Raw genomic sequence first — 24,166 nt, forward strand, 5'->3', positions numbered from 1 at the left:
AAGTAAATTATTTATTAATTAATAACATCAAAATAATAATATTAATATTGATTAATAATAATAGTATAAAGAGTGAGGAGAATGAGAGAAGAGATTATAATATCACTTTTTGTAGTACTAGTTTTGTATATGTCTAAAATATTTTTTATGACACAGATGAGAAAATATATTTATTTAGAGGGCATTTTGGGTTGAAAATCTCATCATGTACAAAAAAATGTGATTTATAGATATAAAAAATGATATAAAATAAAGATTAAGTATCATTTATGTATAAAAGTGAAATAGGTAAGAGTATATTAATAATAGAAATAACCAAAAATCCAAGGTGAGGACAAAACGAAGCTCATCAACGACAAAAATGAAGCAAACTTCAACATAAACACACACCCATTTCACACTCCTCTCTCTCTATCAAAATGGGGAAACCGCCTCCTCCGATCCACAAACGGGCGGACAAACCTAGCCTCGTGCATCGTAGCCACAGTCTTCCTCATCTTCGTGGTGATCATCGCGTGCATAATCTACCTCACAATCTTCAAACCCAAGGCCCCCTCCCTCACCGTCAACTCAGTCACTCTCCCGGCCTTCTCCGCCACCAACTCCTCCGTCAGCTTCACCTTCTTCCACTACGACAGCTCCATCCACGCAGGCCTCCAGGTGGGCTTCCTGTTCATCCCCGCCGGCCAGACGCAGTACATGGCCGCCACCTTCTCCGTCAAGTCGTTCCCGGTGGAGGTGGAGTCCAAGCTGGAGATGGCGGGCTGGGTTCGGGTCCTGCATTTGTTTAATCATAACGTGGGGGCCCGCGCCGACTGTAGTGTTTCGGTTTCTGTTACTGATGGCTCTGTCTTGGGCTTCCACTGTTAGTTTTCTTTTTCCCTTTATGCGGTTTTTTATCTTCGAATTATATAAAGAGTTATGGATTTTGATTATTTTAGGAGAGTTAAGCGTGAGTGGTGCCTTGTTTGTGGAATCAATTCGATTTTATTTTGCTTATGTATTTTCGATTTTTGGGAAGTGATTAGTTTAGCAATACAGAGAAGAGCACAAGCCAGAAAATCCTGGCTTTTGTTCCTCTTCGGGATCAGCATTTGAAAAAATTAAGGACAAAAAAAATAGTATTTTCATACTCTCGTAACATATTCAAAGATATAGGAGACTTGTTTTGGATATAATGTGTTATGAAAATAAGAATAAAATAATAAAGAGTGATAGTTTTAAATTTTGAAGAGTATACTCTATCCAACCATGTCTCATAGAAATAAACAATTGGGAGCGAGCAAGAATTTTAATACTTATAAGTAAAACGTAGGTGAAAAAATAATTTAAATAATGCTAATGGGATGATAAGAACCATTATAAGAGATGTAGTGAAAGTGAACGGAAAGGGTTAGTTGGATGTGAATCCTACTTTATATATTGATTTTATAATGAAATATGAGTGAAATAAAGATAGTGGAATATGAGGTCCATTACCAAAAGTAGTAAAAAAACAAATGTTACATTTATTGGTGGACGAACGAAAATGGCAAAATGAGACGTTTATTAGTGGACGGATGGAGTATTTTATAACTTTGAAATATGATTTGGAAGCTAACCTAATCTTATATTTTTCCTACTAAAACCAATGGTTTAGTGAGAGATCTAAAATTTTGCAAAAACAATCATGGTTGTAACATCATGAATTATTTTATATACTTGCCTGAGATTTTGAATTTATGCAACCACTAAGCGTTTCAATTTGGCAAGCACATTCCCTGACAAGGCTACCGATGTTCAAGTAGAGTTTCCTTGGATGATTGAACTTAAAACGACCGTGTCCAAGTTCCCACCATGCAAAAACATCAAATTAATAATATTAAACATTATTTTATAGTTATTTTTGAGTAATTACAATAGTAATAGTTATTATTTATTAATTTAAGTACTAACCAATATTTCCTCATTTGCTTTTGAGTTGAGCACTGTTTTATGGCTTTGGAGATACGACTTATCCTCACCATCGGCCGAAGAATTACAAAATTGACCACCAACACCTATAAAAATCCACACCACATAACAATTAATTAATTCGCATAATTAAACTATTTTCTGCATTATAAAAATTAATGAAGGAGTGGCAAAACATTTACTATAATTATTTAATTACCTTCTAAGAATGTAGCAAGCTTTCCTATATTAGTGGCAATGAGATTATGCAAATCTCGGCCTGCCCAAACTGGGTAGATGCATAGTGATATAACCATGCAGGTGGCACCGCCGATGAGAATGGTGGTGAGGCGCTCGTACGCCATTTTCCAAATCTGAGAAGCCCGAGCCCCTGAGACCGCGACTAGAGTGAAGGTGAGTATGAAAATCGTCACACCATAATCGTATCGTCTCTTCACTCGTGGCACGAATCTTGTAAACGTTGCTACACTAGCTGCAATCAAATTATTTATAGATTTTATATTAGAAACTAATAGTTATCATATTGTATGTAGTGAATATAAAATAGTTAATGTAATTAGTTACCTAAAAGAAAAACCAAAGCGCCAAGAATAATAAGCTCTCCTTTGTTTCCACATGCGTTGCCTAAATATTCAGCTCCAACCCCTAATCCAGCAGCTACTAATGTTGCAGCCCCTCTATTGAGACCTTTTGCAATTGTTCCACCTACAAAAAATAATTGAATCAACTACTTTATACTATTAAGCTAGAAATTTTATTTTAATTAATGTATTATCAAACTTACCAACTGTGAATTCGAAGGCGACAACGACCGTTAAAATCGCCCACATTCCCGCTTCTTCGAAGCTATGGTAAAGAGGTTTGAAGTAGTAAAACATAGACATCAGAGCATCCACAACCGTGCTCTTGCCAGCGGCACGGTTGTGGGCCCGGGCGGTACTATTCATGCTTGCTCTCTGGCAAGAGCACAACACCCACAACTGTGCTCTTCCGCAAGGACGAGCACAATTAATTTAAAATTCAATTAAACAATAACATTTCCATAATATTAAAATTCATTTAAAAACCACAATAAATATTACAAATGACAAATAAAATTAAACATTACATAATTAAAATCCTAAAAATGAAAAATTACATAATTAAAATCCTAAAAATTAAAAATTACATAATTAAAATCCTAAAAATTAAAAAAACCACTACTCGTTGCCGAATTTCGCCCACATGTGGTTGATTAGGTCTTCTTGTAGTTGATTGTGGATTCGAGTATCGCGCATTGTGTGTCTTGTCTCGATCCTCTGGCCAACCGTCGTATGCTCGCCTCGGCGTGGGGGAGACCTCGCTGTTGAGCTTCCGGCTTCGTCCTCGTCGTAAAAGCTAGCAGCCCTCGGCCCTTCGTCGGCTATAATCATGTTGTGTAATATAATACACGTGAACATGATGTCGGCGATATTATTCACGTACCACAGCCGAGCCGGGGCCTTCACAATGTTGAATCGAGCTTGAAGGACCCCGAAGGCTCTTTCGACGTCCTTCCGCGCTGACTCTTGACGCTGCGCAAAAAGAATCTGTCTCGGGTCGTGCGGGTTGTGGAGCGTCTTCACGAACGTCGACCACCTTGGGTAGATACCATCGGCGAGATAGTAACCCATGCGGTATGTATTTCCGTTGATGGTGAAGTCGATCGCCGATGGATAAGTGTTGGGCCGCCGCCTTTGTGACCGCTTAAGTGTTGCCCCCTCCAAGCAGTCGGGCAATTCTTCCACCTCCAATGCATGCAGTCAATGCTGCCAAGCATTCCGGGAAAGCCATGGACTGATTCGTGAAGACGAAGCAACCGTTGGCAATCATCGGTGGTGGGTGCCCGAAGGAATTCATCCCCAAAAGCAGAACGAACGCCCTCGCAAAAATTCTTTAAACAAAGGATTCCAGTGGACTCACCGATATGCAAATACTCGTCGAAGATGTCGGCCGTTTGCCCAGTAGCGAGTTGTCGGATGGCACACGTACACTTCTGCAACGCCGTGATACTTTGCCGGCCGGCTGCATCTACACCTGTTTGAAAGTATTCAACACGTGCGGACAATGTGTTGACAATTCGCATGAACAAGCGCTTTGACATGTGAAAACGGCGCCTGAAGTAATCTGCCGGAAACCGCGGATGGTCGGCAAAGTAGTCGGCAACGAGCCTTTCGTGGGCTCCCTCCCGGTCACGATGGATGTAGCGGCGATTTGATCTAGTGCGTTGAGGAGGATGAGCGGGGGTATTCGCCGTGACATATGCTTCGTAAGCGGCACGATGTTGTTCGTAGTATTCTTGTTCTTCGCGCTCCGCTTCCGCCATGAGATGAGTGAAATCCATTTGATGTTTTGAGTGAATGTTGAATGTGTTGATAGTTTGTATAAGAATTATGAATGAGAGATGAATGAGAGATGAATTGATGTGATAAATGAGTGATGAATGTGTGTATTTATAGATGATTTTGGGGGAAAAAAAAAAAAAATCAAAAAAATTCAGAAAAAACGGGAAAAACGGCCATATTTTTGGGATGTGGAAAATATATTTTTTTTTATTTTTTAGCATTATTTATAATTAAATACCGATTTTTTTAAAAAAAAAATAAAAAATATTTAAACACAACGGCTATGCCGTTGACGAATGGGAGCACGCCACGTGTGCGTCCGCTGGCACGGACGTGCTCGATACATCGAGCAGCGCCGTGCCAGCGGCGCGAGCGCAGCGGCGGCTGATGGCGTCCGTGCCAGCGGCGCGGACGGCGGTGGCGACGGACGCCACCGCTGCGCATGCTCTTAACGGCGTTAATGATTCGTCTCGGATCTTCGTCTCCGAGCTTCTTGGGGTACTTGGCCGAGTCCATAACCTTAACCTTAATCTTCCCAAACATGGCTGCAATGAATTTTAAAGGGCAGTTTATTTTTTGTTTGTAGGAAAGTAGAAACCATGCAAAAGAGATAGTGAATTTGAGTGTGGACTTTGGTTGTGTTGTGAACTTCAGATTTATATACTATAAATAGTTGGAGATGGGATCTTAATTTACATGTGTATATTTGTTGATTAATAGAGGTTTATTCCAATTTGACATGCTTTTCGAGTTTCAAAAATTTAATAAATGCAACTAGGGTTATTTCATATTATTTCTCGAAATCCACCTAATTCTTTTAATATGTATAATTAAATTGTTGTGATGCTTAGATGGGGTGCGGTATTGGTTGGCCTCAGCCCTACTTCTGATGTTTTGCATGTTTGTCTCTTTGTATGTCTACATTTCATTTCCTGATCATTCTATTCAACACGGATAGAGACATCTATACTTTAAGGACCCGTTTTATAGAGTGAGTGGGTTATAGCAAGATGAGTGGGTTATAGCAAGAGGATTAACATAGGATAAAATTTTCGGGCCAAATGTAGGATTTATGTAGGATAAAATAAACCCACAACAGGATAAAATAAACCCACAAATTTTGTGGGTCACATTAACTAAGCCCAATAGTGAAAACGGGCACTATTCACGCGGGCCTGGCGGGCCGCCGCAATTTTTTTCGGGCCTTGGATTGCATTTATCCAGGCTGAAAATTTGTATCAAACATTGGATTGTGGTGGGTCCCACCAACCTTAACCTTGGTTTATCACCTATAAAACGGGTCCTAATCGGCGATCATTTATTTGACATATGTTTTGAAAGTGGGTTGACTATACGTAGATCTAGATCAATTAATTCGAAGACTTGAGTCAAAAGTATAACTCAATTGGAGAATTGGTGTGCGTTGTTGATTTTAAATTTATGATTAAATTTTCCCTAATGATATATATGGTACTTTATTTTTTGTATCAGATCGTGTGATATTAATCAATGATTAATTGTTTGATAGTATTAAGTTATTTCTTTATAAACAATTAACACTAAGAGTATACGTTAATGAGGTTTTCTTGAGTTCTATTCTATGTAATCGTTTCATTGATATGTGTATCTATATATGTAAGAGAGAGAAGCAAATGTCTCTTACTTAACCAATTGTGCATTAAAATACATGTCTAACACAAAGTGCATTTTTGTATGGGACAGAGGGAAGTAAGGTTTTATGCATTTATTAGCACGAAAAAATTAAAATAGAAACCCCAAACAAGGAATAATTATGCCACCCTTTTAATTTGGTTTAGTTAATAAGTACTACTATTCTCGACCTAAAACAATTAAACTTGAGGAACAATTTTATTTTATTCACCTCTAAATACAAAATTAGCTAGTGGCTGGTGCTCTCTGACCTAATGTGATGTCAGATCGAATTTCAAGGAATCTTTTATAATAATTGAAGTAATTTTTTTATTGTTCCAATAATTAATAAAGTGGAGCAGGGACGGAACTAGACTTTCAAATAAGCCAGTGCTGAAATTTAAAATAATAATAATAATAATAAAATAATAATAATAATAATAATAATTATTATTATAATAAAATATTTAACTCAAATAAAATGTCTTTACAATTTTTTACGAGACTCTAGATGATAATTTTTTTCGACGTGTCGCCATTTCTTGAAACCGTCGAAAGATGTCCTCATTTCCAATTTTGTTAAAAATTTCCCTCTCAGTATATACAACTAAGATATCATTCATCCAACCATCAATCAAGAATCAAACATTTGATTTTCTGGAAAACACAGACTGTAATTTGCTGCCTCTGTTCGACAGTCCGACTCCAAAGTTATGCTATAATTCGCTGCCTCTGTTCTGGTTTTATAAAGAGAAGAGGCGCTATTGTAATTTTAGATCTGGGCTTCAATTAGGGCTGCATTATTTTTTTTCATTATCAAATAAAATTACATACCATTAAAATATAAAGGCCCAACTTAAAGTCCAATAAAATAAAATTAGAGACCCACTTGAAAACCCAATTACATTGCGTCGTCGTCTTCTTCTTCTTCTTCTTCTTCTTCTTCTTCTTCTTCTTCTTCATCATCAATTTAGGGATATTCTTCTACTCTTCTTCTACATCAAATTTCAGGCCATCCAAAGCCGGGGCGGAGATCAGGCGAAGTGCGGCTGCATAGGGGGGGGGGGTCTGGGTCCAGATCCGGCCAAGCCCCCGCTGGAGCGGTGGCTTGGCAGCCGGTGTCTCCGTCCTTGAAGTGGAGTACTACAAGTTAAAATAATCCTGATATGTCACGTTTTTATTAATCATTGTATAAAAATTAAAAGCAAGAAATTCTGAATTAAAATAAATGAAATGGATCACAGTTAGAGATGCCCACGGTTTTGGAATCGCCAGTTCCGGTTATGGAAACTGTCGAACCGGAATAGAACCGTAAGGGTGTTTCGCGGTTACGGATCCGGTTCCACATCCGCCAGTTTCGGTTTTGGAATCGAACCGGTGGTTTTTTGGTTATTTTTCACGGTTTTTCACAGTTCTGAACCGCCTGTTTACGACGGTTTTTTTTGGTTCCGGGTCGGTTTTACGGTTTTTTAGTGGTTTTTCGCTGCTCCGATTTGGAACCACCCGGGAACCGGCGGTTCCAGCACGGTTTCAGTTCTGGAATTTTGGAACCTGAATCGGCTCTCGGTTCCAAAAGTGAAGGTTTCGGTTCCATTTAAATCTCACGGTTCCGATTATGGTTTCTCGGTCAACCGTCTGAACCGTAAACTTGAGCATCTCTAATTACAATTGAAATCTTACTTGATTTAGAATTAATTAACAAACGATTTTCCGAATTGGAATTTTCATTATGTTATGGGACTTTCTCTTTGTGAAGAAAAGAATAAGTACATATTGGGTTTTGATATATGCAAAACTCATTCTCAAGATAAAATGGAGAACCAAGTATACAGAGATCATTTTTAAGTCATCGTAAGCTTATTTTTACTTCATTATAGTAATGATGACATGAAATTATCTTAACATGACATCAAACCAGAATTTTATAATATGACCTAAAATTGATTTATAATGACCCTCCGTGTTTTTCTTTAATTATTAACCATTAGATTGTCAAATCTCTTGATCTGAATTTTGTATTGAGATCAATTTTTGTATTGATCATTTTTCCGGAAATATATATTGAGTAATGTAATATGATCATGTTCCCATGAGAATAATTATTTTCTTGTCCTACATTTTTTTGTTTGTTAAAGGAGGTAAAATAAGGTCAAAGACATCAGAAAAACTTACTACTCCCTCGTCCCAAGGAAGATAATCCCTTCCTTGGGCGGCACAGGATTTTATGCCCCTTTATTTAATGTTAGTGGAGAGAGTGAAGTAAGAGAGGAAATAAAGTAGATAAAGATGTTTTCATTTTTTAATAATGGATCATCTTGATTAAGACAAACTAAAAAAGAAAATTGATCATTTTTAATGGGACGAAGGAGTACTTTAATTAAATTTCTACACAAAGGCAATTAGCAACTTTTTTTGTCTATTTTTAACTCATAAAATAAAATCATATCGTCCTGTATCGTCCTGTATCGTCCTGAAGAGGGTTCACCTTTCCTGAGAGCACAAAGGGAGTATAATATAAACTAATAGATTAATATACAAATTCAATGTGGGAAGGATTTTTTTTTATAAAATAAAAATTTTAGTTAGTAACTAATTATCATACTACGTTTAAACTAAATTGAAACTTGTAATCAAGCAAACACCATATCAAATAAAAATTAGTACTTTTTTGCATTTATGAAGCTATATTATAATAGACTCCCTCCAACTTATAATAAAAGTCACATTTAATATGGATACGGGTTTTAATAATATAAAAAATAGTGTATTGTTAAAATTAGTGGAATATGGGGTCTATTTTTTTATATTGGTTTTATAATAGAATGTGAGTGAAATGAGTTAGTGGAATGTGAGACTTACTCACTATTTATGGTAAAAGTGATGTGTGACTCCTATTATGGGACGGAGCAAAATAGAATAATGTAACTCTTATTGTGTGATGGAGGGAGTAATATTACACCTGTCTTTGAAAAATAGAAATTTTTGAAATGACACGGATTTTGATGCAAAATTAGTAAAGTACGAGATAAAAATTGGTAAAGTAAGAAAGAGAGAGAGAAAAATGGGTAAAGTAAAAGAGATAAAGAGAAAAAAGTAGTGTTAGTGGATCGTGGGGTCCAATTCCTAAAATAGAAAGTTTCTATTTTTAAGGGATGAACTAAAATAGAAATAGTTTCTGTTTTTAAGGGATGGAGATGGTACTATTCTATATTTTTAAATTAATTGATAATATTAATATATGATATTATGGTAATTTTATAGACTATATGATAATATCATTACTTATAATTATCTATGATTTCAGCTTTCGGCCTAGTTTGACAACCCCTCCCCCGTATAGCTCGGTAAATGGCCTGTTGGACTCCTCCTTCATCTGTTTGGTTCTATCGCAGAAAAATTTGCGAATTGTGCCACAAATTCTTCAGAGAAATACGTCAGAGATTTTTTCTCAATTCTCCTTCCTGTTTGGCAGGATCCCTAGGCGGTTTTACTCCTTGGTCCTAGCCTTTGGGTTCGAGAACGGGTATAGAGCAGTGATAAGGTTATTTTGAGCCCACCTCTAGAATTAAACCTGCTATCGTACCATATTGTGTGTAACCAAGAGGTAATCAAGAGACATATTTGTGTGAACGGTGTATTTGATATTTGTTATTCACAGTCTTCTCTCTTATAGAGAGCGATATGTTATTATATGGAAAGTTTATCAAACTTCTCTTACACACCTCGTCCGCCCCTGTGTACAAGGAGTGCAAGCGTAGCATCTCATTCGCTCCTGCATGTGAGATGTCAGAAGACCCTTGGTTGTCCATTATTGGCATTGAACTTAAATCTTTTCTGTTTCTAAATGTAATGACTTTGCAATGCTCATTGCATTTTGAAAGCCTTCGTTTTCTTCTGATTACTCAACTCCTTTTGGCTTGTCGTTCTCGAGTTGCTCAAGTGAAACTGTCAAACTGATCCAGCTGGCCAGGTGTGCTCCTTCCACTTGCGAGATGCTGGTGACGGAAGCGTGCGGACAAAACGGATCACATGAATTTGATCTATTTAGCAGATTATTTAGACAAAATCTATTCGCGTAATTATCACATGTATCATGCTCATAACTTGAATTAAAACATGCTTTAGCACATAAAATTCCTAAAACATGCTTACTACGGAATTAGCCAATTTACCTCGTTGATTAGATCAAGAATCGATGATGGCTTGCTCCGTCTCCACGTGAAGATCTTCAATACAAGACCTCGGATCTTCTGACTGGTGTCCCGGACTATACGCTGATATTTGTGTGGGCAAATCTCACCAACGTATTAGGACTCGAATAATGGAAGACATAACTCAGCTCACGGAGGAGAGCACAATTTTCGAAAATCACTCTTTTGAGGGGGGACGAAAATTTGACAAATTAATTGTTGTGTTTTCTGTCTCCTTTATTCTTCTATTTATTCAAGTCACATATTGGGCCCAGTCAGGGATCTAAGGAAGAATCTGGAACAGGCATCACCCAATTAGCTTTTTACTAATTAAATTGAACCCACAATTTAATATAAGCTTATATTGGAATATTATGAGCAGCCACTACAGAAGTAATATTGCACTGCATTCCAAATCCGAAATTACAAGTATTCCGGGTTTCCTTTAATTGTATTTGATTTATTTCCCGCGCTTAAGATGGAAACATCCATTAATTAATTAATGTCTGCTATAGACTTAATTAATTAACATATTTCGAATTCCAAGAGTGGACTTAGCAAGAAACTCTTATTTATTATTCATAGAGTAATCAAACTCCAACTAGCTAGGTTCCGAATAATAAAACCTCGTTTCGAGCTCCTCTTGTGGATGTTATCAAACGAGACTCTCCTCGCGCACGTTTCAACATAATAGCAATCCTAGCACCTCTAGATAATGATCACCACTACCCAATATACCTGGATCGTTGGGTTACGAAAAACCCGCACCTTTGGTAAGTCAAAGTAGTGGATACTCAATATCGTATGCTCAATGCTAACGTACATTGATTAAGAAATTAATTCTCAAGACCTCGTCTTTCAGTAGATAGCATAAAGACTCGTCTTGCTGTTAGATCCATTCAGTGCTATACCACACCAACGTCATCTTATTTCAATAAGGTTTAGAAATAATCGGACTGACATTGCAACCTTTCGCGATAGGTAGTCTAGGCCTATCTAGGTTGTGAAATTCTTATTTTTCTTTGTTTAGAACTGACCGTGTTACCTTAAATTGGACGACGCCCACAACCGGTCTACTAAAACAAAGACTTAGACTTTGTTACGTTTGCTCATACATTTAAATATGCAATAAACAACCATTAAATGTAAAATATAACAACATTATGAAAAAAAATATCTGTTGCATTTATTGGAAAATAACCATTAGAGTTTTACAATATCCAATCACTCGAAAGGTGATTTCTAGTATACAAAACCCTAACAATCTCCCACTTATACTCAAAACAGCTTTCGAGTATACAAAATAGTAGTGTGCACACGTCTAAATTTCTCCCACTTATACTGAAAGCGAGTTGAGGTCTTGAATGAGTCGAACTCCCATCCCTTCAACGTGGCACTCGAACGGTTTTACCGCCAAAGCCTTTGTAAAAGGATCTGCCAGGTTGTTCTCTGACGCAATCTTGACCACTTTTATGTCTCCTCTCTGCACTATATCTCTAATGATATGATACTTCCGCTCTATGTGTTTGCTCGCTTTGTGAGCTCTTGGTTCTTTCGAGTTTGCCACAGCACCAGAATTGTCACAATAAATAGTGATGCTCTTGGGCAGATTCGAAACCACACCTAAATCCATAAGGAAGTTCATAAACCATATAGCCTCTTTTGCAGCCTCTGATGCGGCCACATACTCGGCTTCCATGGTCGAGTCCGCAATGCATTTCTGCTTCACACTCTTCCAAATTACGGCTCCACCTCCTAAGGTGAACACATATCCTGAAGTAGATTTTCTCGAGTCCTGATCAGCTTGAAAGTCTGAGTCAGTATATATCAAAGGACAGAGCTCGACTGCATTGTAAACTACAGCATAGTCCTTAGTCCGTTTAAGGTACTTGAGTATGTTCTTTATGGCAGTCCAATGTCCTTGGCCCGGATTCGACTGATATCTTGCCACCATGCCAACAGCAAAGCAAATATCTGGTCTAGTACAAAGCATAGCATACATGAGACTTCCAACTGCCGAAGCATATGGAATCCTTCTCATTGCTTGTATCTCAGACGGCGTTTTAGGGCACATCTCTTGAGATAAATGGATGCCATGTCTAAAAGGTAAGAAACCTTTCTTGGCGTCCTGCATGCTAAAACGACTAAGTACTGTTTCGATGTAAGATTCTTGAGATAAGCACAACATCTTCTTCTCTCGATTTCGAAGAACCTTGATCCCGAGGATGTGTCCCGCGTCTCCCATATCCTTCATCTTGAACTGGTTTGATAACCATGTTCGAACTGATGACAACATCTTTTTATTGTTTCCAATTAGAAGAATGTCATCTACATTTAAACTAAGAACACCACATTCCCCTTATCAACTTTCTTATACACGCAGCTCTCACTTGGGCACTTTTCGAATCCAAACTTGCAAACAGTTTGATCAAAACATTGGTTCCACGATCTGGATGCTTGCTTGAGGCCATAAATGGCCTTCTTAAGCTTCCAAACCATGTGTTCTTTGCCCTTTATGGCATATCCTTCGGGTTGTTCCATGTAGATGGTCTCCTCAAGACTGCTGTTTAGAAATGCAGTCTTAACGTCCATCTGCCATACATCCCAATCCATATAAGCTGCAATAGACAACAGTATCCGGATCGATTTGAGCATGGCCACTAGGGAGAAGGTCTCATCATAATCGATGCCTTCCTTCTGGGTATACCCCTTGGCCACTAGTCTTGCTTTGAAGACTTTAACTCGTCCATCGGGTCCACGTTTACGTTTATATATCCACTTGCTCCCAATGGCAGTACAACCTTCGGGTAGGACGGACAAATCGTAGACGTCTTTGTCCATCATAGATTGTAGTTCCGAATCCATTGCTTTTACCCATTCGCAATGATCGATATCTGCCTGCGCCTCCGCAAAGTTCCAGGGATCTAATACATTGCTGTCCGAGGAGTGATCCATAGATTCTCCCAAACCAATGTATCTGTCGGGCTCATGTGAGACCCTCCCACTGCGGCGCGACACTACAATATTTTGAGTAGAAGTTGAAGTTTCGGGAATTGTTTGTACACTTGGTACTTGTTCTTGGTTAATGGAACTTGTGACTGAAGTTAGCTCATCAAGAGCCACTTCACTGCTGGGTTTATGATTCATTACATAGTCTTCCTCTAAGAATGTCGCGAGAGTGCTCACAATGACTTTCTTATCTCGGAGACTAAAGAATTCATAACCTTTCGTTCCTTTGGGGTAACCTATAAACAAACATACCTCCGTCCTAGATCCTAGCTTAGTTGGATCCTTTTCCAATACATGAGCCGGGCAACCCCAAACCTTGAGATGTGCTAGATTGAGCTTACGCTTAGTCCACAACTCATATAGAGTTTCAGGTACGGATTTTGATGGTAAATTGTCTAAAATGTGACTTGCGGAAAGCAAGGCATGTCCCCAAAACGAAATAGGCAGACGTGCATAACTCATCATCGATCGAACCATGTTTAATAAGGTCATGTTCCTTCTTTCAGCCACGCCGTTCTGCTGGGGCGTGCCCGGCGCAGTCAGTTGGGATTGAATTCCCACTTCCGATAAGTAGTCCAAAAATTCGGCACTAAGGTATTCGCCTCCACGATCAGATCGTAGGCATTTGATATTCTTCCCATGATACTTCTCCATAAGAGTCTTAAAGTCTTTAAACTTGTCAAAAGACTCTGACTTGTGACGCATCAAGTAGACATATCCAGTTTTCGAGAAGTCGTCAATAAATGTGATGAAGTATCGAAAACCACCTCTTGCCTCAGTTGACATTGGTCCACATACATCGGAATGAACGAGCTCAAGTACTTCCTTAGACCTATTGCCCTTAGCCTTAAAAGGCCTCTTGGTCATCTTGCCTTCTAAGCATGACTCACACTTATGAAAAGGTTCCTCCTCTAGACCTTTGATAAGATCTTATTGAACAAGAGAATGGATCCTCCTTTCATTGGCATGACCAAGTCTAAGGTTCCACAAGTACGTTTCGTTCATTGAATTTGAAGGTTCTTTTCGTTTCTTTGAAATTTTCGATGTTGTATTGAGTTCTGATTTGCGATTATTAAACTGTGTAGAAGTGATTGTGTACAGATTGTTTTCCATGATACCACGACAGATATAAGAACCATCTTTCTTAGTAACGCAGTTGTCATTAAAAGAAATCGAATATCCATCATAAACCAATTTAGAAACTGAAATTAAATTTCTTCTAAAAGAAGGTATCAACAAAACATTCTTCAAAATAAAAAATCTATCACTACTAAAACGCAAATAAATGTCTCCCACTGCAACGGCCGCCACTTTGGTAGCGTCGCCCAGCTGGACTTCAATCTCACGATCATGTAGCCGTCTTGTCACCTGCATTAAGTCAGGATCAAAACAAATATGATCAGTGGCTCCTGTGTCAATAGCCCAAGTGCAAAGTGATGTCGAAGTCAAACAAGACTCGACAACTAGAGCTTGGTGCATACCTGTAGCCTTGCCGCATTTAGGACAGTCTGGCTTCCAATGCGCCTTTTCTCCACACTTGAAACACTTCCCCGTGGGCTTCTTGTTAGCCCTCTTCTTCTTCTTCTTTCCCTTAGCTATCTTGGCCGGTCCTGAGTTCGGTGCCTGCCTTTTTCCTTTGCTAGGCTTTAAGCCAGAGGAACGAGGCGCCGAAGTCATCATGGCCGCCTTAGCCTGGACCATAAGGTCCTCTGCCGACTGAAGTTCAGTCAACAACTCTGCCAAGGTGTAATTCCTTTTGTTCATCTCGAAGTTGAGCTTGAACTATTGGAAGCTAGGGGGAAGACTTTGAAGGATGATAGTCACCTGGGACTCGGGATCGATCGTCCCTCCCAAGACCTCAATTTGGTTGAGGTGGCCCATCATCTCGAGGACATGGTCCCTCACAGACGAGCCTTTCTTCATTGTCTTCGACATGATACTCCGAAAGGCTTGAGACTTCGCCGTTCGATTCTGAGTACCAAAAAGATTTTTGAGATTCTGCATAATCTCGGTGGCTGTTTCCATGGCTGAATGCTGATGCTTGAGTACTGAAGACATAGATGCCAACATGTAGCACTTAGCCATCTCATTCGCCTTATGCCACCGTCTGTGTGCATCTCTGACTCCTGCCGCAGCGGTAGCCGCCGGCACAGGAGGTCGCGGGGTGGTGAGCACAAAGATGTACTCATCTGCTGTGAGAACGATGTCCAAATTTTGTTTCCATTCTATGTAATTTTGGCCCTCGAGTTTATTTTCTTTGAGAATTGCGGAAAGAGGATTGAATGACATATTGACGATTTGATTTGCACTGCAAAACAGAGTATTTTACTATTGTCATAAACTTATGTAAGAAGTTTGATTAGATTAACCATAAAACTTTTCAAAATCTTACAACTATAAAATTAAAATTTTGTACCCTCCAGAGGAAGTCAATACGCATTAAAATCTTACAATTTTACTGGTCACAACACCGACGAATAGTCCAGAGACCACAGAGTGGCATGGCCGCCTAATGTTGCCTAAGCAAGACCACCGAATTTAGCATTACAGAGTCTCATTTCTACAACACACTCCCATAACAATGCTTGTGTGCTGCTAACAAGATCAAGCTATCTCATAAATCTTGTGTGAACTTCTGAATCTCGCAGTTTCTTAGAATTATTGTCCCCACAGAGCAGGTGGCGATAATATTGGAAACTACATTCTAGTTCATACTATTTATATTTGAGAAGCCCGCCCTCATGAACTTGCTATTTTCTTAGGATTATTGTCCCCACAGAGCAGGTGGCGATAATATTAGAAAAAGGCTTCATAAATTGCAGAGCAATTGATGGAGACCATATACAAACGTTGAGTTCGTAATTATAGCTTAGATATTTTGGGTTATGGTTTTACTTTAATTATCCTTAGCCTTGAGGCAGTTTAAGGCTTAATTAAATTCTGTTGGTATTTAATCCACTGGATAATAAAATCTTTTATTAATTGGTATCTTCCTTTAGGAAATTATTGTTCTAGAATATAATTCTTATTCATGTCTACTATAAGGTATATCAAATTATTTAATTCTTAATAAGACATGAAAAATTAAATTCAAATTAATTCCATGTTCAAGATTAGGAAGAGATATTTCATTATTTAATGTATTCATACATATCTTTCCCTTTTAGAATCTTAGATATATAAATATTAGGAAACTATTAAATTATTCTTATCCATATCATCTAGGAATCAAAATATTATTATTTATTTCCACAGATATAGAAAATAATAAAAATATTCCTTAAATCTAGATAAATATTAGGAAACTATTAAATTATTCTCATCTATATCATCTAGGAATAAAATAATATTATTTATTTCCATAGATATAGATAATAATAAAAATATTCCTAAAATCTAGGTAAATCTTCCAAAAAGATTTTATTTCCATTAAATAATAATATTTTAATGATATCTTTTAATAAAATAATTAAATAATCATTAAAATAATCTTTCATCGTTATCTCATCGTACGAGGTTCGAACGAACGATGAACGACGAATTCGTCGTCGAATCACGATGAATGCAGCGTCTCGGACACCGGCGCGCAGGTGGCGCGCCAGCGTCTCGACCGCCTGGCTCGTCGGGTGTCGCAGCTTCTCGGCCAGGCGCGCACACGGCGGCACGCGCCTCTCGGCCAGCTGCTCGACGCCTGTCTCGGCGTCTCGGCTCGTTGGGTGCCGACGCTTCTCGGCCAGGCGCGCGCGCGGCGGCGCGCGCCTCTCGGCCAGCGTCTCGGCGCCCTGCTCGACGGGTGCCGACGCTTCTCTCGGCCAGCGTTTCGGCGCCCGGCTCGACCCTCCGAGCTATCAGGTGTCGCGAGCTCTCGGCCAGCGGCGCGCACGGTGGCGCGCCCGCTCTCGGCCAGCTCGGACCTTCCGCCTAGGGTTCGGCCCGGTGTCTCGCGGTGTCTCGGTGGCTCTCGGACGAGCCACCACTCCGCGCCAGTCACCGCCGTGTCGATCTTGACCCGGGTTCCGTCTGGTGCGTGTGGTCTCGGCCGGCGCAGCGCACGAGTCCCCACTCGTTTGCGCGTCGCCCCGTGATCACGGTTCCCGGCTCCCACTGTCTCGACATCCCTATCTCGATCGCGCATGGTGCGTTCGAGCAATTCAAGTTCTTTGATTCGATAGTTCTTGAGTTCATCATGCATAATTAATTAAACAAAACACCAAGAACATGCTTCGCAATCAAATAATGCATGCATACATGAATTTCGTGAAATTTAAATCCAAATAATCAGAGCCAAAGACTGGCTCTGATACCAACTGAAGGGGCTGGCAGCGGAAGCGTGCGGACAAAACGGATCACATGAATTTGATCTATTTAGCAGATTATTTAGACAAAATCTATTCGCGTAATTATCACATGTATCATGCTCATAACTTGAATTAAAACATGCTTTAGCACATAAAATTCCTAAAACATGTTTACTACGGAATTAGCCAATTTACCTCGTTGATTCAATCAAGAATCGATGATGGCTTGCTCCGTCTCCACGTGAAGATCTTCAATACAAGACCTCGGATCTTCTGACTGGTGTCCCGGACTATACGCTGATATTTGTGTGGGCAAATCTCACCGACGTACTAGGACTCAAAATGGAAGACATAACTCAGCTCACGGAGGAGAGCACAATTTTCGAAAATCACTCTTTTGAGGGGGGACGAAAATTTGACAAATTAATTGTTGTGTTTTCTGTCTCCTTTATTCTCCTATTTATTTAAGTCACATATTGGGCCCAGTCAGGGATCTAAGGAAGAATCTGGAACAGGCCTCACCCAATTAGCTTTTTACTAATTAAATTGAACCCACAATTTAATATAAGCTTATATTGGAATATTACGAGCAGCCACTACAGAAGTAATATTGCACTGCCTTCCAAATCCGAAATTACAAGTATTCCGGGTTTCCTTTAATTGTAATTGTTTATTTCCCGCGCTTAAGATAGAAACATCCATTAATTAATTAATGTCTGCTATAGACTTAATTAATTAACATATTTCGAATTCCAAGAGTGGACTTAGCAAGAAACTCTTATTTATTATTCATAGAGTAATCAAACTCCAACTAGCTAGGTTCCGAATAATAAAACCTCGTTTCGAGCTCCTCTTGTGGATGTTATCAAACGAGACTCTCCTCGCGCACGTTTCAACATAATAGCAATCCTAGCACCTCTAGATAATGATCACCACTACCCAATATACCTGGATCGTTGGGTTACGAAAAACCCGCACCTTTGGTAAGTCAAAGTAGTGGATACTCAATATCGTATGCTCAATGCTAACGTACATTGATTAAAAAATTAATTCTCAAGACCTCGTCTTTCAGTAGATAGCATAAAGACTCGTCTTGCTGTTAGATCCATTCAGTGCTATACCACACCAACGTCATCTTATTTCAATAAGGTTTAGAAATAATCGGACTGACATTGCAACCTTTCGCGATAGGTAGTCTAGGCCTATCTAGGTTGTGAAATTCTTATTTTTCTTTGTTTAGAACTGACCGTGTTACCTTAAATTGGACGACGCCCACAACCGGTCTACTAAAACAAAGACTTAGACTTTTTTACGTTTGCTCATACATTTAAATATGCAATAAACAACCATTAAATGTAAAACATAACAACATTATGACAAAAATAATCTGTTGCATTTATTGGAAAATAACCATTAGAGTTTTACAGTATCCAATCACTCGAAAGGTGATTTCTAGTATACAAAATCCTAACACCTTCCACCTGCGAGATGCTGGTGAATGGATCCGGTTGGGATTCAGGCTGGTCGACTTTACTCAGATTCGACTTGAGTGAGAGTTCAGAGTACTTTCAAAACCTTAACTCACAATATTATTAACTAAGTAAGGATCGATCCCACAGAGATGATGTGTTTAACATTGGTTGCAGACATGAATGGGATGGTTGTTGTCACGCTTCACTATGGTGGGTTAAGTTGGGACTCTTGACTTGAAAGAGTAAACTAACTAAACTAAATTGATCCACTTGTTAGACGAAATAAATCTACTTGATCAACTCATCCTATCATTTCCTGAAATGGACACACGGAATAAAGCAATGACTGTTAGTCTCCTGCAAAATGTACGATAAGATAATACTTTCCTAACGTGTTCATCTTCTTCACAGAATTAACATGAAAAACATAGTAAAAGCAGATCTGAACAATTACGAGTAAGAAATGTTATAACAACTTATAAATTGAAATCTACTCCTCAGAATTAAACCTCATTCACGTAAACAAAAGACTAACCCATGATCATGCAAACTTCGTCTTAATCTATCAGATCTAAACATCCTAAAAACATTTCAACCATAATTTCCTTCCTAGCAGTCGAACAAACATGAATCGAACTAAGATCTAAACAGCAACAAGACAATTGAATGGAATTATGCATCGCAAGAGAGAGGTCTGAAACAGATCTAAGAGATCATGCATAACAAGAGAAAATACCAACGATGAAAATGAAATCATAGTACTGAAATTACTAGGTCAGAAAATCTTCAGTAGCAACAAAAACATAGAACGAAAGTAACTAAGAAAATGGGAAATTGTTTCATCGCTCCTTCTCGGAACGGAATTACAAAGCAAAGTGAAGCTAACACCCAAGACTACCACTAAACTAAACTAAGATGGGAACCATGTGTGTGTGTGTGATTGGGATCATGAAACGAAGTAAACAGCTTCCACTTCAGCTCTAGAAGAGAGTTGAATTCCTAAGATGTTCTAAGAATGCCTGTGAGACCCAACCCGAACCGGCTCAACCTTGTTCTCGTGTTGGGCTTCCTTTATATAGAGATGCATAGGGCTCTGATCCCTAGGGTATCGTCCTCTACGAAATGTCATTCCTGCCCTTCACTTTTGTGGTGGGGTCTTCAGCTCTATGTCCCTTGCGAAAACTCCTACTAGCTCCACTTAATTCGGACTTGATCAACTCAATGCAGTAGCTTTTTACTTCTTTCCTTGATCCGTTCATCCGCCCAACTGATCTGTTCCTTTTCTGAATATGGCGGTTTTCACACACACACCTGGCTCAAGATTAGATGTTAGATCACAGAATATGATGTAGTTTTTTTATAGAAAACATGCGCGAAACGAGCCTCATCACATTTCGGATTTGTCACTGTATCACTTGGGATTGCACCTTGAGGTCTAGTATGTGTGGCTATTGCAAGTTGGCCTATCATTGTTTCCAAAATTTTCATTGTAGCAACAAATTAACCAAACTTTTCAGTTGTCTTCTCTTTAAAGTGCTCAGTCTCCTTTTGATTCTTTGTCATGAAGGAGAAAATTTGTCCCCTTTGATACTCAAGAGTCGGCTTCTTCTCAAAGCCGGGAAATTGAGTGTTTTCCTCCATTAGTTACCCAAACTGTTACTAGGACCTGGTTGATTCCATTTTTCGTGTTTCGACCTCCAATTATGCTAGTTATTGTACTTTTGCCCTTTATTATATCCTTGGTGACTGTTCCCTTTGTAATTCACATCCCAACTAGTGGACCTGAAAGATTTTGGCATTGATTAGTATGATGTCCCCCTGGGCATATTCGACACTTGATAATAGGAACAACTTAGGTTGCGAGTCAATTGCATAGACTTGATTGTTATAGACATTATATGAGTACTAATATCAGCTAACTGAGCCTCCATTGTTATCACCCTCTCAAAGTCCTTAGTTGCACCAATGTATCACCCGTCTTCTCAACTATCTTCAATGGGTTATACCAGTTCCGTTGGTTACTTGAAACACGCGGCTTACTTTATCATGTGACGTGTTATCAAGTTATCCACTAGTGCTTGTAGTTATTAGTCTCATGCCTTCATGATTTAATCCTTCGTAGAATTTGAGAAGATCACGTCCTCTAGCTAGACCAAGACTATGACACTTTCTCAACATCCCAGTAAATCTCTTCCATGCTTTAGCAAAAGATTCATCATACTTATTCTAGAAAGATGTAATGGAATCCCTCAACTTCTCAATTTTCGTGGGTGAGTTGTAGTCCAACAAGATTTAGATTTTAATTCCTCAAAGTTTTCCACATTGTATCTCCGGAGTGAATCATACCATTCCCTTGTCTTGTCTCTCAAAGAAAATGGAAAGAGAGCTATCTTGATGTTGTCATGTGGTACATTAGGAGGTCTATGATTATTAGTCAACTCATAGAATACGTTGAGGTAGCTAATAGATCATCTTCATCACACTCATGGAATATATTACCGCCATTCACCAAGCTGATGTAGTATGGAGGAATGCTTATGTGGCGCAAGTAAAATTACCATGATGATCAACACACAATCTGAGAATATCTCCAAACCTCTCAACATGAGGTGCATTACTGTTCCCTCCACCGTTTTTACAAGCCATTATATCTTGCTTTGAATCACTATTGCTTTCTTCACTAGATTCGAAGAGTGGGTTGCTTCTAACAGGACTCGGATAGTCCTGATAAGTTGTCACGACCGCACTTCCTAAGGATAGGAAGCACGGGGAATCGTGACTCGTGGGGGATTTAAGAGGCGGGGAAGAAGGGGGAACAATCAAAAGGAGTACGACATATCGATCAAAAGATGAAATTTCATTTATCAACAAGGTTTCAAAACTCGAAGGTACACAACGTGAATGGCATAGTTTGACAATTCAAAGGAAATCAAGGAAATTCTTATAACTTGGCATAGCGGAAGCATTTGAGAGTTAGTTACTACTATGTATGAAGACACAATAGTAACCAGATCATTTATTGAATACTGTCTCTGTCCAATGCTCAACATCCTCCGTCCTATGTCCACGCTCAACCTGCACATAGGGAAAACATATGCAGGGCTGAGTACTTGATGCACTCAGTGAACTCATGCCCGAAATACATTTATCATTTAAGACATGTCAAGCCATCATCGAGTGAATCTCGGGTTTTACTTTAAAAAGGCCGAGAAACACTAAATCATTCCTTTAATAAAATAGTGCCTGCGCAGGCAAACATCATCCCCCATCATGTACCATATCTGAGCTATCATGTGAAACGAGAATGTGGCCACAATCTAGTAGGATATTATCCCAGTAGACAATCAGATAGGCAATTCAAAACATAAAATACGGCATGACATACTATTTTAAACCACCCTTATTTCACCATAACATATCATTTCAAATAAAAGAGTTTAAGTAATAAAGCCCACCTCAAAAGCTTAGGATTTCCGTAAAAAGTTCCTCGTTCTGACTTTAGCGTGCGTGCGAACCACCTTTTCAGTAAATACATAAAGTACACATCAATCTCGGTAACGAAGACATTTTAGAATGCATGCACTCTAATTAAAATCTTTTAATTCATTTTCTCGGTTTTCGTGCATTTTCGATTATTCGGCGGCCGCCCATGGCATCGCGTGCGACGCCGGTCGGCCGCTTACGCTCGTTCTTTCCTCCGTTGGCTCCTCGTCTTTTCCGGGACGTCGAAAATAATTTCTAAAAAATTATTTAAGCGTATACTTTAATTTTCGTAATTATTTACCGTTGAAAAAGTATTAATTCATACTTGGGATAAAATTATTCATTCTTCAAAAAATCTTCCGGGAATTAATTAAATAATTCGCCACGATTAACTATCGGCCCAACGATTTATTCCCCCACCTTATATCTCCAATTAAAGTTTTAAAGCCCAACACAATTTAAAGAGGCCCAACTTTAAAAAAAACAAAGGCCCAATTTCCACAACAACAAAAGTGGCCCAAATTTCTTTCCTTTCCCCCACATAGAGATGCCCACCGGTTCCGGTTCTGGCGGTTAACCGTCGAACCGGAACCGCCGGTTTCGGTTCTGAACCGGAACCGTGGCAATATTCCCGAACCGGAACCGTCGCAATTCGGGTCGCGGTCCGGTTCAGGTTCAAGATATTTCGAACCGAAACCGTCACCGAACCGGCGGTTCGGGACGGTTCGGAACCGGCGGTTAACCGCAGAACCGCCGGTTCGGGTGTGTATATCGAGGCATGGGGGATGGGGCCGGCGGCGGCAGCTTTTCAGCAGCAAAACCGGCCGGAACCGCCGGTTTTTCGGCGGTTAACCGTGAAAACTGGCGGTTAACCACCGGTTCAGTGGCTTTCGAGGCGGCGCGGAACACGAGGCGACAATGGCGCAGCTTTTGCAGACGGTTCGTTGACCGAACCGGCGGTTTTATCCCGGAAACCGGCGGTTTTGTCCCGGAAACCGGTGGTTCCGGCGGTTTTCCGCCAAAACCGCCGGTTTTGTGAAATTTCAGATTTTTTTTTCAAATTTCAAATTCGAATTCTTCCATTTTCCCCCTCATTTTTATCTATAAATACCCCCCTCTATCCTCATTTACATTTACCCCACTCTTGTGTTAATAAGAGTTTCTCTCTTCAATCTCCCAATTCTCTCTCTTTGTCTCCAATTTCTCATTTGTGCTATTGTGCTTCCATTTAATTACTCAAGTGCTACTCTTATTAAGTGCTAATTTTTTCCATGCTAGATGCTTGAATAATATTCTGACTATGTGTGTTCGAGATGCATTGATTGCTTTGGAAGATCAAATTGCCCCTATTAGAAATGCAGCAATGTGTATATGGCGTGCTGATATGTGTTTGCTTAGAAAATGGGCAATATTTTGCAAGAAAAAAGGGTTGATCCCAAGGTAAGAGAACTACGTGGGCTTTGATTCCTCAATAAAATTGCGGATATGTAGGCAACTCAACTTAAATTTGAAAAGTTTAACTTTGAAAGTTTAAGTTGATCCCAAGCCCTTTTCAATTTTTCCTTTTTCCCCCCCATTTCATGTTTTTTTATTTACCTTCCGAGTCCGACGAGGCGACGACACTTGTAAATTATATTACATTGTTGTATGTTGTTGTATTGTATACTTATGTATTGTAAATTGTAATGTATCGTTGTCCGTTACAACTCAAAATCAATAAAATTTATTTCATTTTCTCCTTACTCGTC

At 39.2% G+C, this 24,166-nt stretch overlaps 1 protein-coding gene across 1 annotated transcript; it reads right to left on the minus strand.

Annotated features, from left to right (window-relative positions):
- Window positions 1–570: 570 nt before the first annotated feature.
- On the minus strand, window positions 571–4,859 carry LOC121800833 (aluminum-activated malate transporter 8-like). The gene is made up of 7 exons (XM_042200333.1): window positions 4,770–4,859; window positions 2,738–2,858; window positions 2,518–2,658; window positions 2,153–2,425; window positions 1,931–2,039; window positions 1,706–1,844; window positions 571–900 (listed from the first exon to the last, which is right to left on the minus strand). Exons 1-7 carry the CDS (start codon window positions 4,857–4,859, stop codon window positions 571–573), a joined length of 1,203 nt encoding a protein of 400 aa, XP_042056267.1.
- Between the last annotated feature and the right edge of the window lie 19,307 nt (window positions 4,860–24,166).

This window comes from Salvia splendens, chromosome 4 (genome assembly GCF_004379255.2).
Source record: "Salvia splendens isolate huo1 chromosome 4, SspV2, whole genome shotgun sequence".
In the NCBI taxonomy this organism is placed as follows: domain Eukaryota; kingdom Viridiplantae; phylum Streptophyta; class Magnoliopsida; order Lamiales; family Lamiaceae; genus Salvia; species Salvia splendens.